Source organism: Opisthorchis viverrini (assembly GCF_000715545.1).
Source record: "Opisthorchis viverrini unplaced genomic scaffold opera_v5_103, whole genome shotgun sequence".
Lineage (NCBI taxonomy): Eukaryota > Metazoa > Platyhelminthes > Trematoda > Opisthorchiida > Opisthorchiidae > Opisthorchis > Opisthorchis viverrini.
In genome coordinates this window covers 1,241,479-1,260,262 of record NW_008751758.1, presented here as the reverse complement: position 1 = coordinate 1,260,262, position 18,784 = coordinate 1,241,479, and the positions used below count along the sequence as shown (strand labels likewise).

General features: G+C 41.8%; 1 protein-coding gene across 1 annotated transcript; it reads left to right on the top strand.

The window, feature by feature from the left end:
- Positions 1 to 2,481: 2,481 nt before the first annotated feature.
- T265_05444 (hypothetical protein) lies at positions 2,482 to 17,526 on the top strand (the record flags this gene model as incomplete). Its single annotated transcript, XM_009170451.1, has 4 exons — positions 2,482 to 2,557; positions 5,006 to 5,076; positions 16,996 to 17,115; positions 17,389 to 17,526. 4 exons carry the CDS (start codon positions 2,482 to 2,484, stop codon positions 17,524 to 17,526), a joined length of 405 nt encoding a protein of 134 aa, XP_009168715.1.
- Between the last annotated feature and the right edge of the window lie 1,258 nt (positions 17,527 to 18,784).

Genomic DNA, 18,784 nt, shown 5'->3' with positions numbered 1-18,784 from the left:
AAACAAACGAGACAACTAGATCGGGAACAGTATGGAGCACTCTATTTTTGCTTGATTGCGGAAGACGGTGGAGGTAATGAAGGTGTTCTTCCGATTAGAATAGACCTACTGGATGTCAATGATAATATACCGCAATGGCAGGGACTTCCGTATCGAGTATTCATTTCAGAGTGCGATCAGCAAGCATCACCTGGTGTCCTTCCCAATAGTGGTTTTAAATTACTCCTTAATTTGTACGCTGAGGATAAAGATAGTGGACGCAACGGAATGATCACTTACAGATTGGCTCCGCAGGAACCAATGACACAGCACAGTATGGCAACAAAGCCCAAACTTCCAACCATAGCCATAAGAGAGAATCAAGTTTTTCTGGCATCCAAATTAGATTATGAAGCCCTATCCAAATTTTGGATTCCCGTGGAGGCGGTTGACGCAGGTGGTTTGTCCAATTTTACCGAGATAGAAGTCAACGTTGAGGATTGCAACGACCACGCACCCATGATTGAAGTTTTTTCCCTCACCAAGGAAAGTGAGAGAAATGGGACTCAAAGTGGTGGCTATGATCACAAAACGAGAGAAGGTGTTTTGCTTTGGGTGACGGAGGAAGACCAAGCACGTGTTCAACTAGCCACTCTCATGGTTCATGATTTGGATCAACATGGATTCGCTCAAATTTCTTGTCATCTGGAGAGTAGAACACCGCCTAATTCCAATGCTGACTATATCAGCTATTTCAAACTGCAACCAATTACCTCATTTCCAGACACAGAAGCAACTGCTCGTGTGTCTAATGGCCTCCAAGGTCGCTCTCTGCCTTCAGTATTTACTCTTTACAAACGTGAATCCATGGCGATTGATCGCGAAAAGGTTAATTTCATCACATTAACCATTGTGTGCTCCGATAATGGTGTACCTCAATCACACGAGACAAGAAAGGTGGTGTACGTCAAGATCAAGGATATTAATGATAATCCACCCATGGTGGGTGGAATCAACTCTTCCCATTCAGCTGAAGCCTCATTTGTAACGCAGACAATTCAAGTACTGGAAAATCAGCCATTCGGAACACTGGTTGCAACCATTTCGGCGACGGATGCTGATGAAGGCATCAATTCACAACTCTTGTACACATTCCTGTCACAGAGTGAGCTAACAAATGCATCTGTGTCAAAAGAAGACATGCTTCTTAACGGTCAGAGTATATTTGAATTGGAACCGACGACTGGAAATTTGTTTACTCACGTACCTCTTGACCGGGAAATGAATTCGAGTTTTTTCACCTATGTGCGTGTAAGTGACCAGGGGTCACCACCTCTCTCAACGACGGTACTGTTACACATCCTAGTTAAGGATGTGAATGACTCACCACCACATTTTGTTAGCTCCGCGGGCACCAACGGACGCATTCTTTTTGTAGTCAATGAATCCATCGGTAAAAGCCGAGTTCATGGACGACTAATTGGACAACTGAGCGCTTCCGATGCTGACGAAGGTCCCAACGCAAATGTATACTATGAGTTAGTAGAAGATTCGCTGGTCCCAATAGGGCTCGCAGTTGTCTACCGTGTGACGACCAAAGGTAAGATCTACGCTGACGGTGTTATGGATCGAGAACAGTCCAGAGAGCATCAATTTACTGTACGGGCTATTGATGGCGCACCAAAAGGCCAGCAACTCTCTGCAAGCGCAGTCGTCATTGTACAACTAAAGGATATCAATGATAGTCCACCGCAATTTACGTCACCTCGTCCAAAACAAGACGGTAGCATTGCTTCAGATCTGATCAATATCACGGTAAATGTTCTACCAGGCACAGTTTTATACCGAATACATGTGACCGATTTAGATGAATCTGAAAATACACAGTTACAGTTTGTACTTCGCTCAGCCAAGTTTTTGTCTAACTTTTTTGCACTGCGTTCATATCCCTCACCACTATCCGAATCAAACGAGGTAACGGAAGCAAGTACCGAACTGATTCTTGTAAATTCTTTGTCCCAATTACCCTCTATGAGAACCTTTACTCAGGAAGCATCAGATTCAACCACGATAAGTTCCAAATTTGCACCAAAGGAGTACTTTCTGTACATTATTGTAAAGGACAGCGAACGTGAACCAAGTCATTCAAGCACCGCACGTTTACAGCTCCATATTTATCCAGAAAACTATTCATCTAATCGCCTTGAGGGAGCACAAACCATAACAAGGAGAAACACATCTGAATTTGCAAATGTTTTGCCTGGGAAAATTGTGTACAATACAGAAGCACACTCAGTTATGGCCGACAATATCAAAGAAGCCGACAGAAATGATGGGCGGAAAGCCTCTGGCTTGACAGCGATTCTTGTGATAGCTATTGCGTCTGTGTGCATCTTTCTCGGATTATTCTGTTTTGTCGCCTTCCTTTACTTGCGTGGACCAAGTGTACGTCAGCAGGAAAACGAGGACCAGTTGCCTAATTTGACAAGGAAAGTGGTCCAAATGCATGGCGGAAATGCTGAAGACAATGGTTCCACTTCAGATCATACGCTTTACTTGGATCTGTTTCGACAAAGAGGTGAGTTGCTTTAGTGGGAAACACCTTGCCTTTGTTATTCGACCTAGCGCTGCTAAAGCACATTGTGATTTAGCACACGTTTCTAGGATTAGTCTCTCATGTAAAATGAAGCCGAAGAACCGTTGCACACAGTGGGTGATGCCATATGCGGTCTTTTCTGAGCCCATGTATCTCCGTTATGTTACTGGTGTAAGGTCGAGGGTATATAAACGGTGAGTGAACAAGCTAAAGCAGAAAGTAAGACACCAGTGTGCACGTCTAGTGGCCAGTAATTGTTAATTTTGGTCAACACCAATTCCGAACAGCCATCCAACCAACGTACATCTCAACTCTGCCTTTGTCCCACGTATTTGTCTAGCTGCTGGGAAAAATCTGTCACACTCTACTTGGACATTGGTACTTTCCTGAAGCCACCAACTCGGTTTCCATGGCTAACTACAGCTGTTTCTTTAACACTTACGTCCACAGGGCCTGGTGTGCGTACAAAGTTATCGCACCAAATTCCCATAAGCTATGATTAGGCCAAACCGTTCATTGTTTTGTTTGACCGTGCTGATTCAGGTCTTTTGTTACCCTCCAAGAAGGCGCTTTTTTCAGTGAACAGAAATAGGCCACTTAGAGTTTATGGTTTCACAGTCTTGCTCAGCTTGATCAATCCACTGTCGGTGTCGTGTTAGATGACGGTGGTAACAAGGATTAACTTCGAAGGCGCCTAAATTTCATACTACCGTTTTAATATGCCATTCTTTTTATAGAAGTATGTCCTATTCGGGATACCTTCATGAATTTCGAGAAGTCACATTTTATGCACCGTTTCGAAAGACAACCCCCAAAAACTATAGGACACCATGCAGAAACATCAGCAGCAGTGCGCATCTGGCGAGTGCACAGGGAGGGACGACATCTCAACCTACCGGTTACCATTTGCATTCAAAACAGTTCAGACACGAGCGGCTGACCAGTAGGGTGTCTAACCAACACTCACTCAGTACTCGGTGCCACTCAACTTTCACGCACGGAATATGAGTGATATTAATCCCGTCAGTGAGATAGGAGCGGCACCATATCCTGTTCAAATGCGAGTTAATCATACCACTTATGAGCCGATAATGACCAAACGGACTAGTGTCCTACTACTAGCAGGGAGGTCGCAGGTTGGAGACCCCATGGAGTTTTGTGAGAATAGCATTGTCGTTACGTTTTAATTAAAATATAACAACTATACAGTGGTGTTCGCCTTTACTTACAGGGTGAAAACCTCCCACTCTCCTAACACTGTCCTTAATTTATAAATAGCATAGAGAAAGAATAAGTTTACGGGAAGAGTAGGCTTACGAGACGAGTAAAACTTCCAACTGAGAAGCCATCACTTAAGGAAGCATTCAACATTGGACCATGTGATATGGACTCTGTGAGAAAAGGATGAGTGGCACCAAATACTGTCTAAATAAGGGTTAGTTGACTTGTTGATTAGCCGCCCGTGACTGAACTGTATTGTACCCAGCTGTTATCAGGAACGCCGCAAATTTTTTTATCCCTCTCCATATTAACGAGATGCGCATTGCTGATGACTCCCAATAAGGATAAAAATTCCGTACAATGCTGTTTGGCTTCTCCAAAAATCCTTTTACCATCAAAAGTTGTCACTCGTGTCTTGGTGGTAGTGTAAACTAATTCTTGGGAATGTGTGATGCGTTGAATTCCATAATTTTGTGTGGGGTATTACTTTCTGAAGAATAAAACTTGACTCTGCTGGCTACAATTACTAGCCGGACAGACTGCATGATAAACAACGCGTTTAACAGTGGCTAACAGATATTCTGCCTCCACTAAAAGGGGTTATCACTGTCAACGCCTCAAAAGTTGTGGCGAGATAAACACTATCGTGTGCTCCTCACATCAATGATCAACCAAAACAACCGAGACGAGGACTTTATTGCTTCTAACAGCTGGGAACGATATTAAACTCATGGGTTCCATCAACACACATTACATCATTAGCGATTGTTCAGAGACATCAAGCTTTCCAGAGGTAAACGAGTTTTCCTGGTATGTCACTGGAAGCCAAACTATTCCGTGGGATGGCCTGTTGAGTAGTTTTGGGAAGATCGGGAAATTAAACATATATTAGAATGTTCTGCTTCTGAAACTATGGTCATTATTCCAAAGTCGATGTAGACTAAATCTCATCATAACCTTAATTATCCTATGATATGAGACTTGTTTTTTAGTGGTGTCTTGTAGTAGAACTACGTTCTGTGAGCAGGGTGATGAAGGTTCTGACAAGGATTTATTTGAGACTAGTTCATCAAACGCCTTCACTCTACAGTACATAATCACTTGCATGCATGCTGAATTGCTCTTTGTGCTCTGTGTTGCGTTGAGGCTAGTCGTAAGTGCACCCGTTATGGATTATTAAGGGTGGCATTAATTTTCTTATCTTTATAGCTTTAATCAGTCCTCCACTTGTTTTTCAGCGCAAATTGGTGTACCTGTTTGGATCCCAGGATTTTTTCGTAGTAAGCCTTGCAAAAGGATTCTGGTTCAATGCTAGTTGACCAAGTGGCGCAAAGAAACAACGATCTGTAGGGTGAGATTTATGGGATCCTTATCGAAGATTATGTTAGTCACCTAGGTTCATGTGGGATGTCGTGGTAGCAAATCTGAAACGACAAGTAAAGTGTTCCACCGTGGGTCAAGAAGGATCATATCCAATATAGACATACTGTGAGTTGAGCAGTTATTTTAATCAACCGAGTAGGCTGAAGCAAGAGTTCAACCCTGATTTACATTTGTCGAGTAAATTGATAATGTTAGATGGTGTCAGACACTCGGCTGAGGTGGGAGCGATTAAGTTGCCTACCATCACTAGGTTGCCGGTTAATGATGATGTCGTTCTGCTGCACTCACTGGTAGGTTTTGACTCCCTGCGGTTGAGAAATACTCCAACATATGTTTAACCACTTTGTACTACCCGCACATTATCACATGTAAAAGGAGGTTCCAGCTTATGCGATGCAAGAGTGGTGGTTTTCAAGGCTTGGCGAACCTTACTGCAGCAACCGAGAATGTATCACCAGTGTGGGGATTTGTTGGCAGTTCTAAGTACCGAGTAGATTCCAACAGACTAGTAACCCACCAACGCACCTGAGCTTCCAATATTCGGCAAACTGGCCGCTGCTAGGATTACCATGTAAATAAAATGCAAGGTAGCGAAATGCACTCATTTTCATACTTATTTGGTTTCGACGGGAGATCCTCCTGGAACGCAGCTAAATCTTTCGTTTATGGTGTTCTTAATGTGAATGTGGGTAGTCCATGCCGGTGCATCATCATTATCATGTGCATCATAAAATCACTTTTTGAAACTAATGTTTTGCTTTGGTACAACCGTAGCTTACTTAAAGACTTAATTTTGTAGGGTTAAAATAGATGTAGATGGGTAGAGAATTCATGTCTTTTTGTCGGGTATCTTATACACCCAAAAGCCTGTAAATACAGGAATTTTATTATATTAAATCTCAGGGCAATTCTTACTGAGCAAGCATGTTGAGGTGAACAGACCGGTTTGCAGCTTCAAAGTGTTTCTGAAAGTATGGGATGTTATATCGTTTATACGTTGGCATCATGCTGGCCCATCCAGCGATCGTGTCGCTGATTCAAAGGACATCATAAGTTGACGGAGGGAAAAAACACCTACAGTCTGATTTTGAATACAGTCCAGATGATCCAGCTAAGGCTACGGATTACGCACGAAGGAATAGGATCGATGGGGGCCAACCGCGAGGGAACCTCTCTCAATCAAGAAGGGTAACCTCACAAAGTTGCACCTATTTCAGAAGAGTGGTGGTCGCACTTGGTCACAATGCATCAGGTTGTCGGTCATATCGGTAAAACGAGGAGTAAAGGAAATTGCGGTGGCCTAGACAAGGCTAGAATTAGTTCTGCTTTATGCCACTTCTTGATGCTACATCGATACGTGTCTTTCCTGTGCATAAAATCACAAATAAGTCGTTTAGCAATGTCACATTGTTTGAAGCAATGGTAGGTTCTGATTCTGAGTATACTTTGGTAGGGTATATATATATATATATTCTACGACAGCCACGCGCTGCCTTATGGAACAAAGCGCTTTTGAAAGCAAGCGTCCTGCTCGAAAGACATTGCAACAAGAAGATGCGGTTGTAGAAACCACAAATCTCCTAGCCGTAAAACACGCAAAACAGAAAAATAGTAAATTGGGGATTAAAATGGGCTTTCAACGCAGCCTCACGTGAAGCAGTCTAGTGGATAAACTTATGAAAGCCACGTGGTCATATCCAACTCTCTTCGAGTGCGTTGCCCTAACTTCCATCGGTTAATCAATAATACCACGAGGAATTCCCGTTCCGGTGGCCAGTTAGTTTTTACGGTAACGGTGGATTGTCGGGGGAATGTCAAGTTTAGGCCTCCGTATAATCAGGTGCATCAGGCCCTTTGAGCCGAGCTCCATAGGTTAAAAATAAATTTAAGTATACCCTACGAAGTGGTGGGCAAAACAGCTCGAACAAATACTTCTCAAACGAAGGGTGTCATGAACCAATATTTTACGACACCACATAAATGGAGTAGCTAGTGGACCAAACCGATTTTCACATTCTATCGATGATTGTAAGCGTGTTCTTACATATAATCTCAGCTGGATTTGCGCGGCAACCTTGTTCATCATAGAGATATAACTAATCGTTTTCACCCATTGCCTATATATAGAAATTTAAGGAAAGCCAGCTATCGTGATATTCTGCTGAGGTTCTCAGAGGTTCCTCAAAAAATATTCAGTAAAGTTCCAGAAAGTATTACGGTTAAGCTACTGGAATCCTACATTCGCTTTGTCCGGTGTGCAGATGAACCTGGACCTGTGAAACTAATTTAGAATCACTTTTGAACAGAAACTGATAACGTTAAGGCACTACCCTTATCCATGTAGATTCACAGAGCGCAGAACGCGTTATTCAACCATCTGACGTTGTCCGGGTTAGAATATGTTTGAATTTCACAAACTCTCAAATGAATTTATTGTTCTGATGGCAGCTATTAACAAATAGGTTTTCAACATGTCCCCTGAAGTTGAGATAGACGAATGTACAAGTAATTTTCGTAACGTAGGGCTGCATATGCAGTTCGAGTTAGTTTTCACGGGAAACTCAACGAATCTCTCGAACAGAAACTGATAACGTTAAGGCACTACCCTTATCCATGTAGATTCACAGAGCGCAGAACGCGTTATTCAACCATCTGACGTTGTCCGGGTTAGAATATGTTTGAATTTCACAAACTCTCAAATGAATTTATTGTTCTGATGGCAGCTATTAACAAATAGGTTTTCAACATGTCCCCTGAAGTTGAGATAGACGAATGTACAAGTAATTTTCGTAACGTAGGGCTGCATATGCAGTTCGAGTTAGTTTTCACGGGAAACTCAACTGAATCTCTCGGTTAAGATATTCTTCAACTGAACCAACATGTGTTTGAGGTGTGGGGCAGAGAAAATTTGCCATGATATAACTGCACCGTACTCGGCAGTTTCAGTGCATCTTAGTTCAGCCACGTGCAACACTAAAGCTTCATCGACATTGCAGATCTTCATAAGGTGCAGTCGGCCAGGTAGATTGAAAGCAACTACGCACTCGAGACAAACACCATACTTGAGAGTGAACCTAAAGCGATTGTACGATTAACGGACCACTTGGTGAGGATTTTATTTGTTTGAGCCCGATCTATTTTTGCCCATTTTACTCACTTTTAACTTGTTTTACGGTACAGAGGAGTGTGCAGGAAACTCTGACCTGCAACTGAGTAGTCCTCGTCCGATCACTCGTACGGATCAGATGGGGTCAATGCCTGAAATATCAGCTCATTTTTCCGACACAACACTTCAACTAAAATTCTTGTAGACCCTTCCATTGCCTGCTGGTACTTTGGGAATTTTAATCCTTGTCGAGAGTGTTGAAACACCAGTTACTTGCACACCATGCCATTTAAGACTTAAGACGACCCTACACACCGTATTTATTTGAAAGCTCTTGTACACAAGAGAATTGAGTAGGTCTCTTGTTAGCAACAAGCCAATTCCCCTATGGACATATCCATTTAGATTGAGATGATAAAATGTACTACTTTTATAGGATTTCCTTCAGTTTCCGTCGTGCAAAGACTGTCGCCCATTTCACTCTTGGTTTTTAATGCGCAACATTGTGGAAGATAAAATAAACATTATGGAGAATAATATCAAAATACCCATGTGTAAAACTAACCTAAAAAACACCCAGGCGTAAATCTGAGGAAGACAGGGATTAAATTTGGCTACTTTTTATTACTGTCTCTCATATCGTTGCCGACTTCAAAAGCGCCACCATATGTTTGCATTTGTTCGTATGGTTATCGGATATTGGATGTGTGAACCCCATACGTAGAGCCAAGTTAGTCACCTAAAACTCTTCTGAGTAGCCCAACTTAAGTCGGCACAAAAACTGAGGCTACACGGCTCCAAACGTCCACACAATTCAATGAAATCAAGTGTTCCATATTTGCCTGGTTTTGAGCAGAAGGAATAAGTACCATGCACAATTAAAATAAATTATTGTTTCAATGCGACCGGATAAAACAAATAGTCTGGCGGGGGTTAGTTTATTTAGGATGAGCCTTAATACAGCGATGTCTTCGTAACGTATCCAGAGGAAAGTCTCCTGAGCTACTAATAAAAATTCAGCCCTGGCAGCAAATATAGACAAACGTATTATCCGGGCAATTTTTTTCATTGAAAGTAAAACTATTAACCCCGTGGGTGAAATAACAATCATTAGACTATACGAACCCCAACTTAAGGGGATGTGGTGCACAAGAAAAACAGATGCGGAAGTTACCAATAAGTAAATTTGTATGCACAGTAAAGGATTGCGGAATCCCACTAAAAATTTCCCTACTACCCTATGGTTTGATAGACGTTTCAATCGTCTAAAGCAAGTCTGGAGTGTTGATCGTGATTCTGGTATTCTGAAGCATGGGGTCTTCCACTTTTAAACTTAATTCTATGTGTAGACACCTGCGTAGACACCGCCTGAAAAAACAACTAAAGATATTTAACTAAGCTGGAAAAATTTGAGACATCATTGCCACTTCGGAAATCCTAACAGGAACAGAATTTACGGCATAACAAATTAGTGAAAACCATGTTCCAAGTCACAACGCGAAAAACAGTATTCTACCATGCCTATGAAAGGATAAGAATCATGAAACTCCGGTACATAAATCCTTTATCTCGATTTCGATAGTTGAAAAGCTTGCCATATTGAAGAATCCTTGAAAATTTCCGAATAGTGTGGGCTCAATTGAATCTCATCTCAGGTCAGCGAAATTTCACTTGAGGAGATCGTGATACAAGCATGTCTATACTTGATTATGACTCTGTGGAAAACGAGGTCATACGGAATTGAAAGTTCCCTTTTGACTTTGGATCGTCTGTTACATAGTCCTGGAAGCTAATAGTAACTCGATGTTGGAAAAAGCAATACTCAATATTCATTGTTGGTAGTGTTCGGAGATTTTGGAATTTTCGTGGAGATTTAGTCCTTTAGGTGAAGCTAATCTATGCTGAATAGCAGTAGAGCACTGTGCTTCTCGGCATCAGATGTAAGAGAAAATTTCCAAAAAAATCAGTATTTATGTTTTGTGAGATGCTATACGGTGTTAAGCGGAGTAGCCTTCTTTCAACCCTTCACCTCCTCCCCTTCCACTTCTACTTTAAAAGTATTTCAAAAAACATGATACATATGGAGAAGTAAATATCCATAAGGTACATGGTTAACGTGCTTGTGGCTCGTGTTGCGGCCATAAATCAGGAATCAGTAATAAACGAAATGACCTGTAGTGACTTCATTTTTAGGGGATCACTTGAGCCAAAATTTAAAATGTCAACTTGGAGTTAGTCAAAAGAGCGTTTAAGCAGCTGCAAAAATGACTTCAACCAAAAGAAAATTTATAGTACAAAAGAGTGAATATGTTTTTTTTGCGCTACACCACACGGTGGCGAGCATGAATATCAGTGGTAGACAAGTCAGTCCAAATAATCAATGAGGCAGTACGTCAAAATTTCACCAGCACCTGCCCTTTGAAAGAATATTCTCTGATAACCCTTTGAGTGGTAGCATTTGACAGCGTCCACTTCGATCCTCATTGTCTCACGCCGTCGGAAGTACGACATTGGAAAATGTGACTAGGTTGGAGCCCTTCCACCTCACTACACCGTACTAAATCTACGTTGGAAGCTCAAAGGAAACGACTAATTATTCATTATAAATGGTGCAGGTAAAAATACGAATAATAACGAAGTTCTTGACTTGCTTGCTCTAAAATGTAATCCACCGTTATTAAGATTAGAATTTCTTTAATTCACTAAGGCTTTGATCTAAAAATAACATAAGCTACAAATTGAATTGGTGACATCGAAACAAAGAGGCAATATTTCAAATCGCCGCAAGGTTTATGCGTCTCGTTTCCGATGATAAGTTGGATGGGAGGTGATGATGAGCCAAATGCGCGGTTTCATACGGCAAGAATGAAACTTGATTTGGCCCTGATATTTTTATTAGCTTTTCCAATCATGCGCCCTCAGACAAACTCTCAATTTTTGCTCTGCATCTGGCATGTTTTACGATATGATCATGTCAAGAAAAATTCCGCTTGTTCTAGTTATAACACGGGCAACGGCGTCCTGCAGGCTAAACGAAGTTGCAAGTGGCTCAACAGTGACAGGAACGTTAGTGGGATCAGTAGAAAGTAAGGGATAATGTTTCATAGCCAAGGTATTCTTGAGAGTAGAAATAAACGAGAAACTGACGCACTGCAGTTTAACCGATCAAAACTGTAACTTAGTTTGAGTATGGTTAAGGAAATCCGTGATTACCAAGCGCTGGTTGTCACAAGCCTGGTCGAGGACTTCCTATTTGAAAATTCAAAACCTTGGTCTTAATGGGGCAAGCTTACAGTCGCGTGAATAAGTCGAGCTCAAATGGATCGACGAGTACCATTGGTTATAGACATATCTAAGAGGTATGAACATGACCGAGAGCTATCCACAGGAAGGCGCCTTGGGTGAACTAATACAGGACCAGGAGCTGGTTGGTAAGGTACTTCGTGGCATCCTTTCGCATTGCAGTGCACACAACTAAACGGTTGAAAATCAACTGTTTCACTAAGTAGCAGGATCAGGGGCCAACTACGATATTTATTCGGAGTAGAAGACCAAACTAATGGATATGGTTCAAAACGACCACCTCTTTAGTGATTGCAACGCGAAAAAGGGTTCTATCTATATGTCATTGGATTTGTGGCTTGCAACTTACGGCTGACATGAGATCTCCTTACAGCAATTCGCATGCTCCATCTAATGACAGATGAAAAATCTCGTACGGAAAACACTCAACATTCGTGCACCGAATTGTGAACTGTGCGGTCTGGCATGAAAGGGTGGAAGCAAACAGTGAGCGTTCATCAGATGGTCTTATTAGGCAGGGTCGGCAAGATACTGTAAACATCTGGGTTGTTTTGTTGTGGAAAAACACAATATTGGACAAATTGTCGTTTCTAGTATTTATCGATGTAAGACCGACCTTCGAGACAATGTACAACTAGTCGCGGTGTTAGCCAGTTGTGCAGCTGAGGTCAGATTGCCACGCTATTGTTAGGAGTTTATAAGATCTGACCGCACAGCGGAAACGGAATAACCGTGATTTTCATGAATGATGGTAGGCTACGTGCGCTGGCAGCCTGTTGTGAATTGGCTAAGATTTCTAATCCACCAGCGCGTGCAGCACGCATTTGCCTTTCATCCGATTTTGAGAATGCGAGGCATTTTGGAATTGAAATTAGGCATATTTTTGTGTCTTGCAATGCATATTTTCAATTACCTGCTCGTCCCACCTACGTAGGTGGTAGTGGTGTCATTTTCTCATCCATTAAGGTTTGTATCCTTCAAATTCACCCCAAATTACATGTGTTTGTTGGGGCGTGTCCAATCTAACGGAGTTTCTAATGTCGAATATTTCATCAACCGTCGAAAGCTGCATAATATGATTACTATTCTTTCCTCTAGGAGACAGTTAAAAGCAGCATTGTAGGGTGGGAGAAACTAGTCACTAGGATTTTGAAGATGTTAGTGACGATAAATAGCACGTATAAATTTTTGCTTTGGTTAACCCGTCCATTTTTCACCGATGAACACTTTTACTTCACTGCATTTAAAGCCCGGTTTAACGCAAATGTTATCGGAATCCATACGCGCGACCGTCAACAACACGAAACAGAGCACTACCGTATTCTAGGCCGTCATGAAGTAAAACGATATATCTGAGTGATTAAAAATGCACAGCGCCGATAGCGATGCAGGTCTAGAATTGATGTATCCGAACGAGATGGACCCTAAAAACCTTACTGAACATTGCTGAGTTCACATACTTTAGGTTGGCTAATACATGAAGTACAAAGCTGAACTGGTACATATTAAGACCGTTGGTGCTTGTTCGAAACAGCTTTTCTGGGAATACTAGTAGTTGAACCGTGGTATCACTTGGAGATACTTTATGTTATCCTGCAACAATTAATCATCAAATAATAAGTTTCCAAAGATGTAAACAAAGTTTGAATTGGGGGAGATATTGGTAAAGGAAAGAGTGCATTTCTTGGCGGAGCGATTCACTGGCCAAAACGGATACAAGCTAAATAAAGACTTCAATTCGGAAAAAAATTAGCATCATCGGGCGTCCTGCTAAGCTTTCCTAGACATTGTCTGAATACAAGACACCAACGAACAAATGCTGCAAAACGGTTAAATGCTTCCTACATCGAAATTCCAACAGCTTCAGGGATGGGGTTTTAACTCTGGACCAGATACCAATCGCAAGTTTCATCAGTAGTAAACACTATTCCATTAGTAACTCAGTTCGTTAGCCGTTGGTGTGTTCGATGAGATGAACAAGGGGGTGCAGACATTCCGTTACCAGTCGCGATTGCATCATCAGTGCCTTGTGAGTTTGGATGACCCTAAAGCACTTCATGCACACATAAACCAAGCGCTTCCACCCTTTAAATTTTCAACGAACCAAGGAACGCAAACAACATTTCCACATTACCTGTGTTACACACTTTTCAGTAGGTTTAAAGTTACCATTAGCACTGTCTTGAGTCCAGAAACGTTATAAGCCCACTGTGATGCAATTCAACTACTATTTTCTTTTAAACAACCTACTCACACATGAGTTCTCACCCAAGAATATGTGATGTGAAGCAAGATTTGATAATCAACAACGAAATGACAATACCATGGTTGATTTCTACCTTAAACGAAATCATTTGGCTTTCTGTGCTGAGGACGCTACTGTAGTTCACCGACGTGAATTGCATTCATTGTGGAGGGTGTCCTTTCCTACGTGCTCCATGTTTTATGACATTAAATAGAAAACAACTTTGGTTTTGATGACTAGGATGATTTGTAATGCCATCTCTGTTTCAGAAAAGCTCACCAGTTTGGTGGCCGCCACTGGCCATCAACCATCGATAATAAGCTGATGGGTTCGATTTTCTAGACTTATCTTGTTGACAACAGGGAATAATATCGTTTTTACTGAAATAAAGGGGCGGATGCAAATGAAATGAACAAAACGATTTCTGACAAAAATGCCTCATAGGGTTTTCTCTCTCTTTCAAGAGTGACACTGAATGTCTCCAAGGGAGAATGCTATCGCTGCATGGAAAGCAACACTGCGCAATAAGGCCGAAATTAAAAGCCAGGTGCGAATAAAATTATATTTTGCGTCAGACAGTTTCGGAATGCTAAGGGACGCGGGAATCATATCAGTAGGCAAAACACAATAATGCTGCTCACGGAGCTCAGTTTTCAATGTATCTACTGAAAATAATCGAAGTTTCTCATACTTTATGACCAAAACCCTTTTGAACCTAACACGAAGGGCCGAGTCCAGACATTCACTGAGAACAATTCTACTTGGTAAGCTCAGAAGACAAGTAGGTTTCATTAGGAAGGCAATTAAAGATGTGACTAAAATAAGAGAATTTTTCGCACTACTGCAAGCTCTTGGCAACCTCAACTCATGTCACTTCAACCAAATGTATCTGAGAATCAAACTGGACTACACGCACAAACTTAACTATTTTGACAAATAGGAAATCAATTCTTGAATACTGTTACAGAATGGAACGAGATGCATTGTTTTCCTCTTTGATCTCACGGAGTGAATATAAAGCTTGTCGCAGACATGTTTTTACAGCTCCCAGACTAGATAATGTCATGCGGAAGCGGAAACAAGATATGTTCGGAACCTTTCAGTCTCATACTGCTAGTTTACCTTGGAGACTGTGTGGATTCTTTAAGGAAAAAACATGGCAATTTTACTGAACTGCACATAATCTGGAGGCTCACTGTGTTCAAAAATATTTTCGAATGTTGTTTTATGAGAACTTGAACCAAGGTAACCAAGGTGCGTATTTTGGTCTATGAGTACCGTTGACTGAACAAAAGCACCAATATAAAATGGTCTAACGAAGCTTCATAATGCCCAGGTACTAGTCAGATTCGTAAAAGTTACACGAGTCAACTTGGGAAAAACCTGCTTTGCGCAAAAAAATTACGCAAATTTTTTTTGCCTAATTAACTGCTTGGACGACGTTGGGTTTTGTCACAAGAAGTTGTCTATCTGAGAAGTTCTGCAAAAACGAAACACACCGAATGATATGTAGCATAAAGTAAAAGCTTCATTCTGGAAATGTGTAGTGATATTCTACCGCACAGGTCTTGACTGGGGGTAGACTTGCGTATTGTTCAGTTTGTCTCAACATATTGCGGATTGGAAGCCATTATCGAACCGAACTATTTACCATGATTAAGGGCGTTTCTTGTGAGCCTAAGGGACTTGATAATCAATAGTTGACACCAGATAGCTAACTTACACGAAAGAATAAACACAGCGATTAGCGTGTATCAAGAAGAACGTGGTAAAATTCGGGAAAAACGTATTGAAATTGTCAGCAATAAAATTGGGCACAGACCAACAGATAATCGTTATCTATTGAACATACTAACAATCATCAATAACGGTCAATGTGTACCATAAAATAACTGTTCCTTACCCATCTGATTCAGTTCATGTTAGACAAATAAAATGCACAGTTTTGTGACCAAATGCGGCCCTACGATCAGTGACTGAACCAACAGGTTGAGCGCAACTACAAAATGGTTTACGGGCCAGGTAATTGTTTGCCGGAACTTGATTGAAGATGGAAAGCTAGCCTAATAACGGTCACTTCCAATAATTCAATAACATACGTAATTTGTAATAGCTAACACGAAAATCCGAAAGAAGATGTGACCGAAAACAGCTGTATCCCGCACACATGTCTGTTTGTTCGATGAAAACGATCTCTTGATTTCACATGCCACTAGTTGCCTACATAACTAAAGCATACTGCTACCTGCAGTATTCTCGCCCGCGTCATTTATCGTTTCGGAAGTATTAACTCCGACCTTCTCGTGTACAAGAATTAAAAAAAGTTTTCTGGTGTGTTCTCTACTCGGTCCGTTTTATTTGTTCGTCCGGACCGACTGAGTTATGAGCTTGGTCTGTGACGTAAAAATAAGAGTCAAACATTCTCCACACAGGTAAACCGGACATTGCTTTTCAAACACTTTTATGGAACGTAATTCATAACTATTCCCGTACAAATGCAGGATTAATACAGCTTCTTCCGGTTGTGCTTTATCTGGTACTAGAGATGACGCAAAAGCTACTGTAGCGGTAATGCGAGTCTGTTGTAGGTAGTTGCAAGTGTTGTACAATTTGCATTCAAATCGCTCTCACGTGAACAGTCCTTTCCTGTCCTTGTCTAGTTATTCTGGTTCAACCAAATCAATGCACTAGTGCATTGGACCAGACTTTCGCTCCTATAAAAATCCCATCGTTCAGATGGACTGTGGGAGCAGCAGTGACCAATCACTCTCAGATGTTCATGAGTGCGCATCTGAAGTTTGGTATTTTGATGGGATTTAGAAATGGCAAAGTTTTGATCCAGTTGCTCTAGGCCAATATGTGGACCGGTTTAGATACTTGCTACGAAGCAGAAGGAGGACTGTCCAGGTCAGACAGATAAGGTGTGAAGTTAAAGCTACTCTATATATTTGTAATGCACTACTCATAAGTTTGCTGATTATCGGTCGACAGCCCACGACCGGTTTAGCTCCTCTTTGGGCTGACGGAAACTCAAGGACTGCGCCTAACTGATGAGCCCCAAAAAGGGCGAAACCGGTCTAGGGCTGTCGGCAGATTTTCAGCAAACTTGGGAGTAATGCATTACAAATATATACATGTATCTCGTTATCTTGAATATCGTAGCGACTGAAACATAAGGCCACCTGGTGCAGCACATTCAGTTGCCTAGAAACATCACAAACGAGAGATTCAGCTGGGTTCCAGGGGAGTCTCTTGAAAAACCAAATTAGTTTGCAAATGAGTGTATTTCGCTTAAGGCTACTCTCTCCGTTTATGGGCAATCTGTTTGACATTATCGGTTAATTTTATTCCTCCATAAAATGCTACTGTTAAGGACCACCAACCAAGAATGCTCCCTAGAAGTCCTACCCACCGACTTCCGTATGAAAAATTACCCTCAAAAAGAGATCAGATTTGTCTGACGCTCCAGTCTAGGGCTGTCGGCAGATTTTCAGCAAACTTGGGAGTAATGCATTACAAATATATACATGTATCTCGTTATCTTGAATATCGTAGCGACTGAAACATAAGGCCGCCTGGTGCAGCACATTCAGTTGCCTAGAAACATCACAAACGAGAGATTCAGCTGGGTTCCAGGGGAGTCTCTCGAAAAACCAAATTAGTTTGCAAAAAGAACACAGTGACGAACATTAATGTTTTTGGGTTCTCGTCGTCAGGTCAGTACATATCTAATGGTTAAAATAGGAGCGAAAAATTAAATACGCTGCGAAGATAGGTTAGTGAAATGCAAAACGCAGAGACACGTGTCCCCACCCATATCGCAACTAGTGAGATGCTGTGAGACAGTCAAGAGAGCTGTTGAGTGACTTGGCGGGTTGATTCGTGTCACACGACCAAGGCAGACTCATCGTTCGTACGAAACGTTTTTGACAGCACAGTACTGGGTTTCCCAGGCGTGTAGCGAGTGCTTCGGCTGTAGTCAAGTAACGCCGTTGAATAGGTACTGAGAGTCTATTTGGCACACGGTAAATGACTTGAAATGACTCATTTGGCATGTCTACGTGCGCGCTGTCAGAGAGGTGGGATGCAATTAAGCTCCTGGCTAAACTGTTGAGATTAGTGGTATTCCGGCAAGAGAGGTGCTCGCGTATTCTCTTAGAAAGTTGCCGTGTCAGGCACCCAACATACTCCGCTGAACAACAGCAGGAGAAAGAATACACAACCATATTCTGGATGAGGGCTGGCATCTTGTCTTTGAGGTTTGAGTTGAGTAAAGAGTTTGTTGTAAACCAAGACCGCATAGTTCCAGTTGGAAACGTGCATTTTAGGAACTGAAACAAGCGGCGATTGACTATGTCCGCCAGCTGATCGCCTTTATACGGTGAGCTCAAGTATATTTGCTTCTTTGCGACGGTCGTGATAGGTGGTTGGGTAAGGCGGTCACACATATTCTTGGTTATAAATCTCTCCGGGTAACCATTGGCTCGGAGCACATTAGCAATATGCTGCTTTTCGGAGTCCACTGTATCAGCTCGGTTCGTTAAAGTTTGAGTCAGGGTTCGTTTCCGTCTCAGTGGCATGTGTATTTCGCTAACACTGGGAAGGCAGATAAAACCTTATCCCCTGAAGGGCTTGGTAACATTTTATTGCCCACTGTTGAGTGCGCCACAAACGCTGCAAAATACCAGGCACTTCGTCCAAGAACCATACATTCCTAACAGCAGGAATATTCAGGGCTCTTTCTCAAACTACTGGCGGATTCTATAAATTGTGCATGTGATGCTTCAAACAGGTTACTTAAAATATTATTCGGCATTATTCACCTTCTTTCGAATCTGGAACTGATGCTCGTCCGCGAGTATGTAGCTAGATGAGTGCCACTCATTTCCACCCTTATTAACCAAATGCTCTAAAGAGACCAAGGGTGGTATTTTACCCATACGAAGTTGGC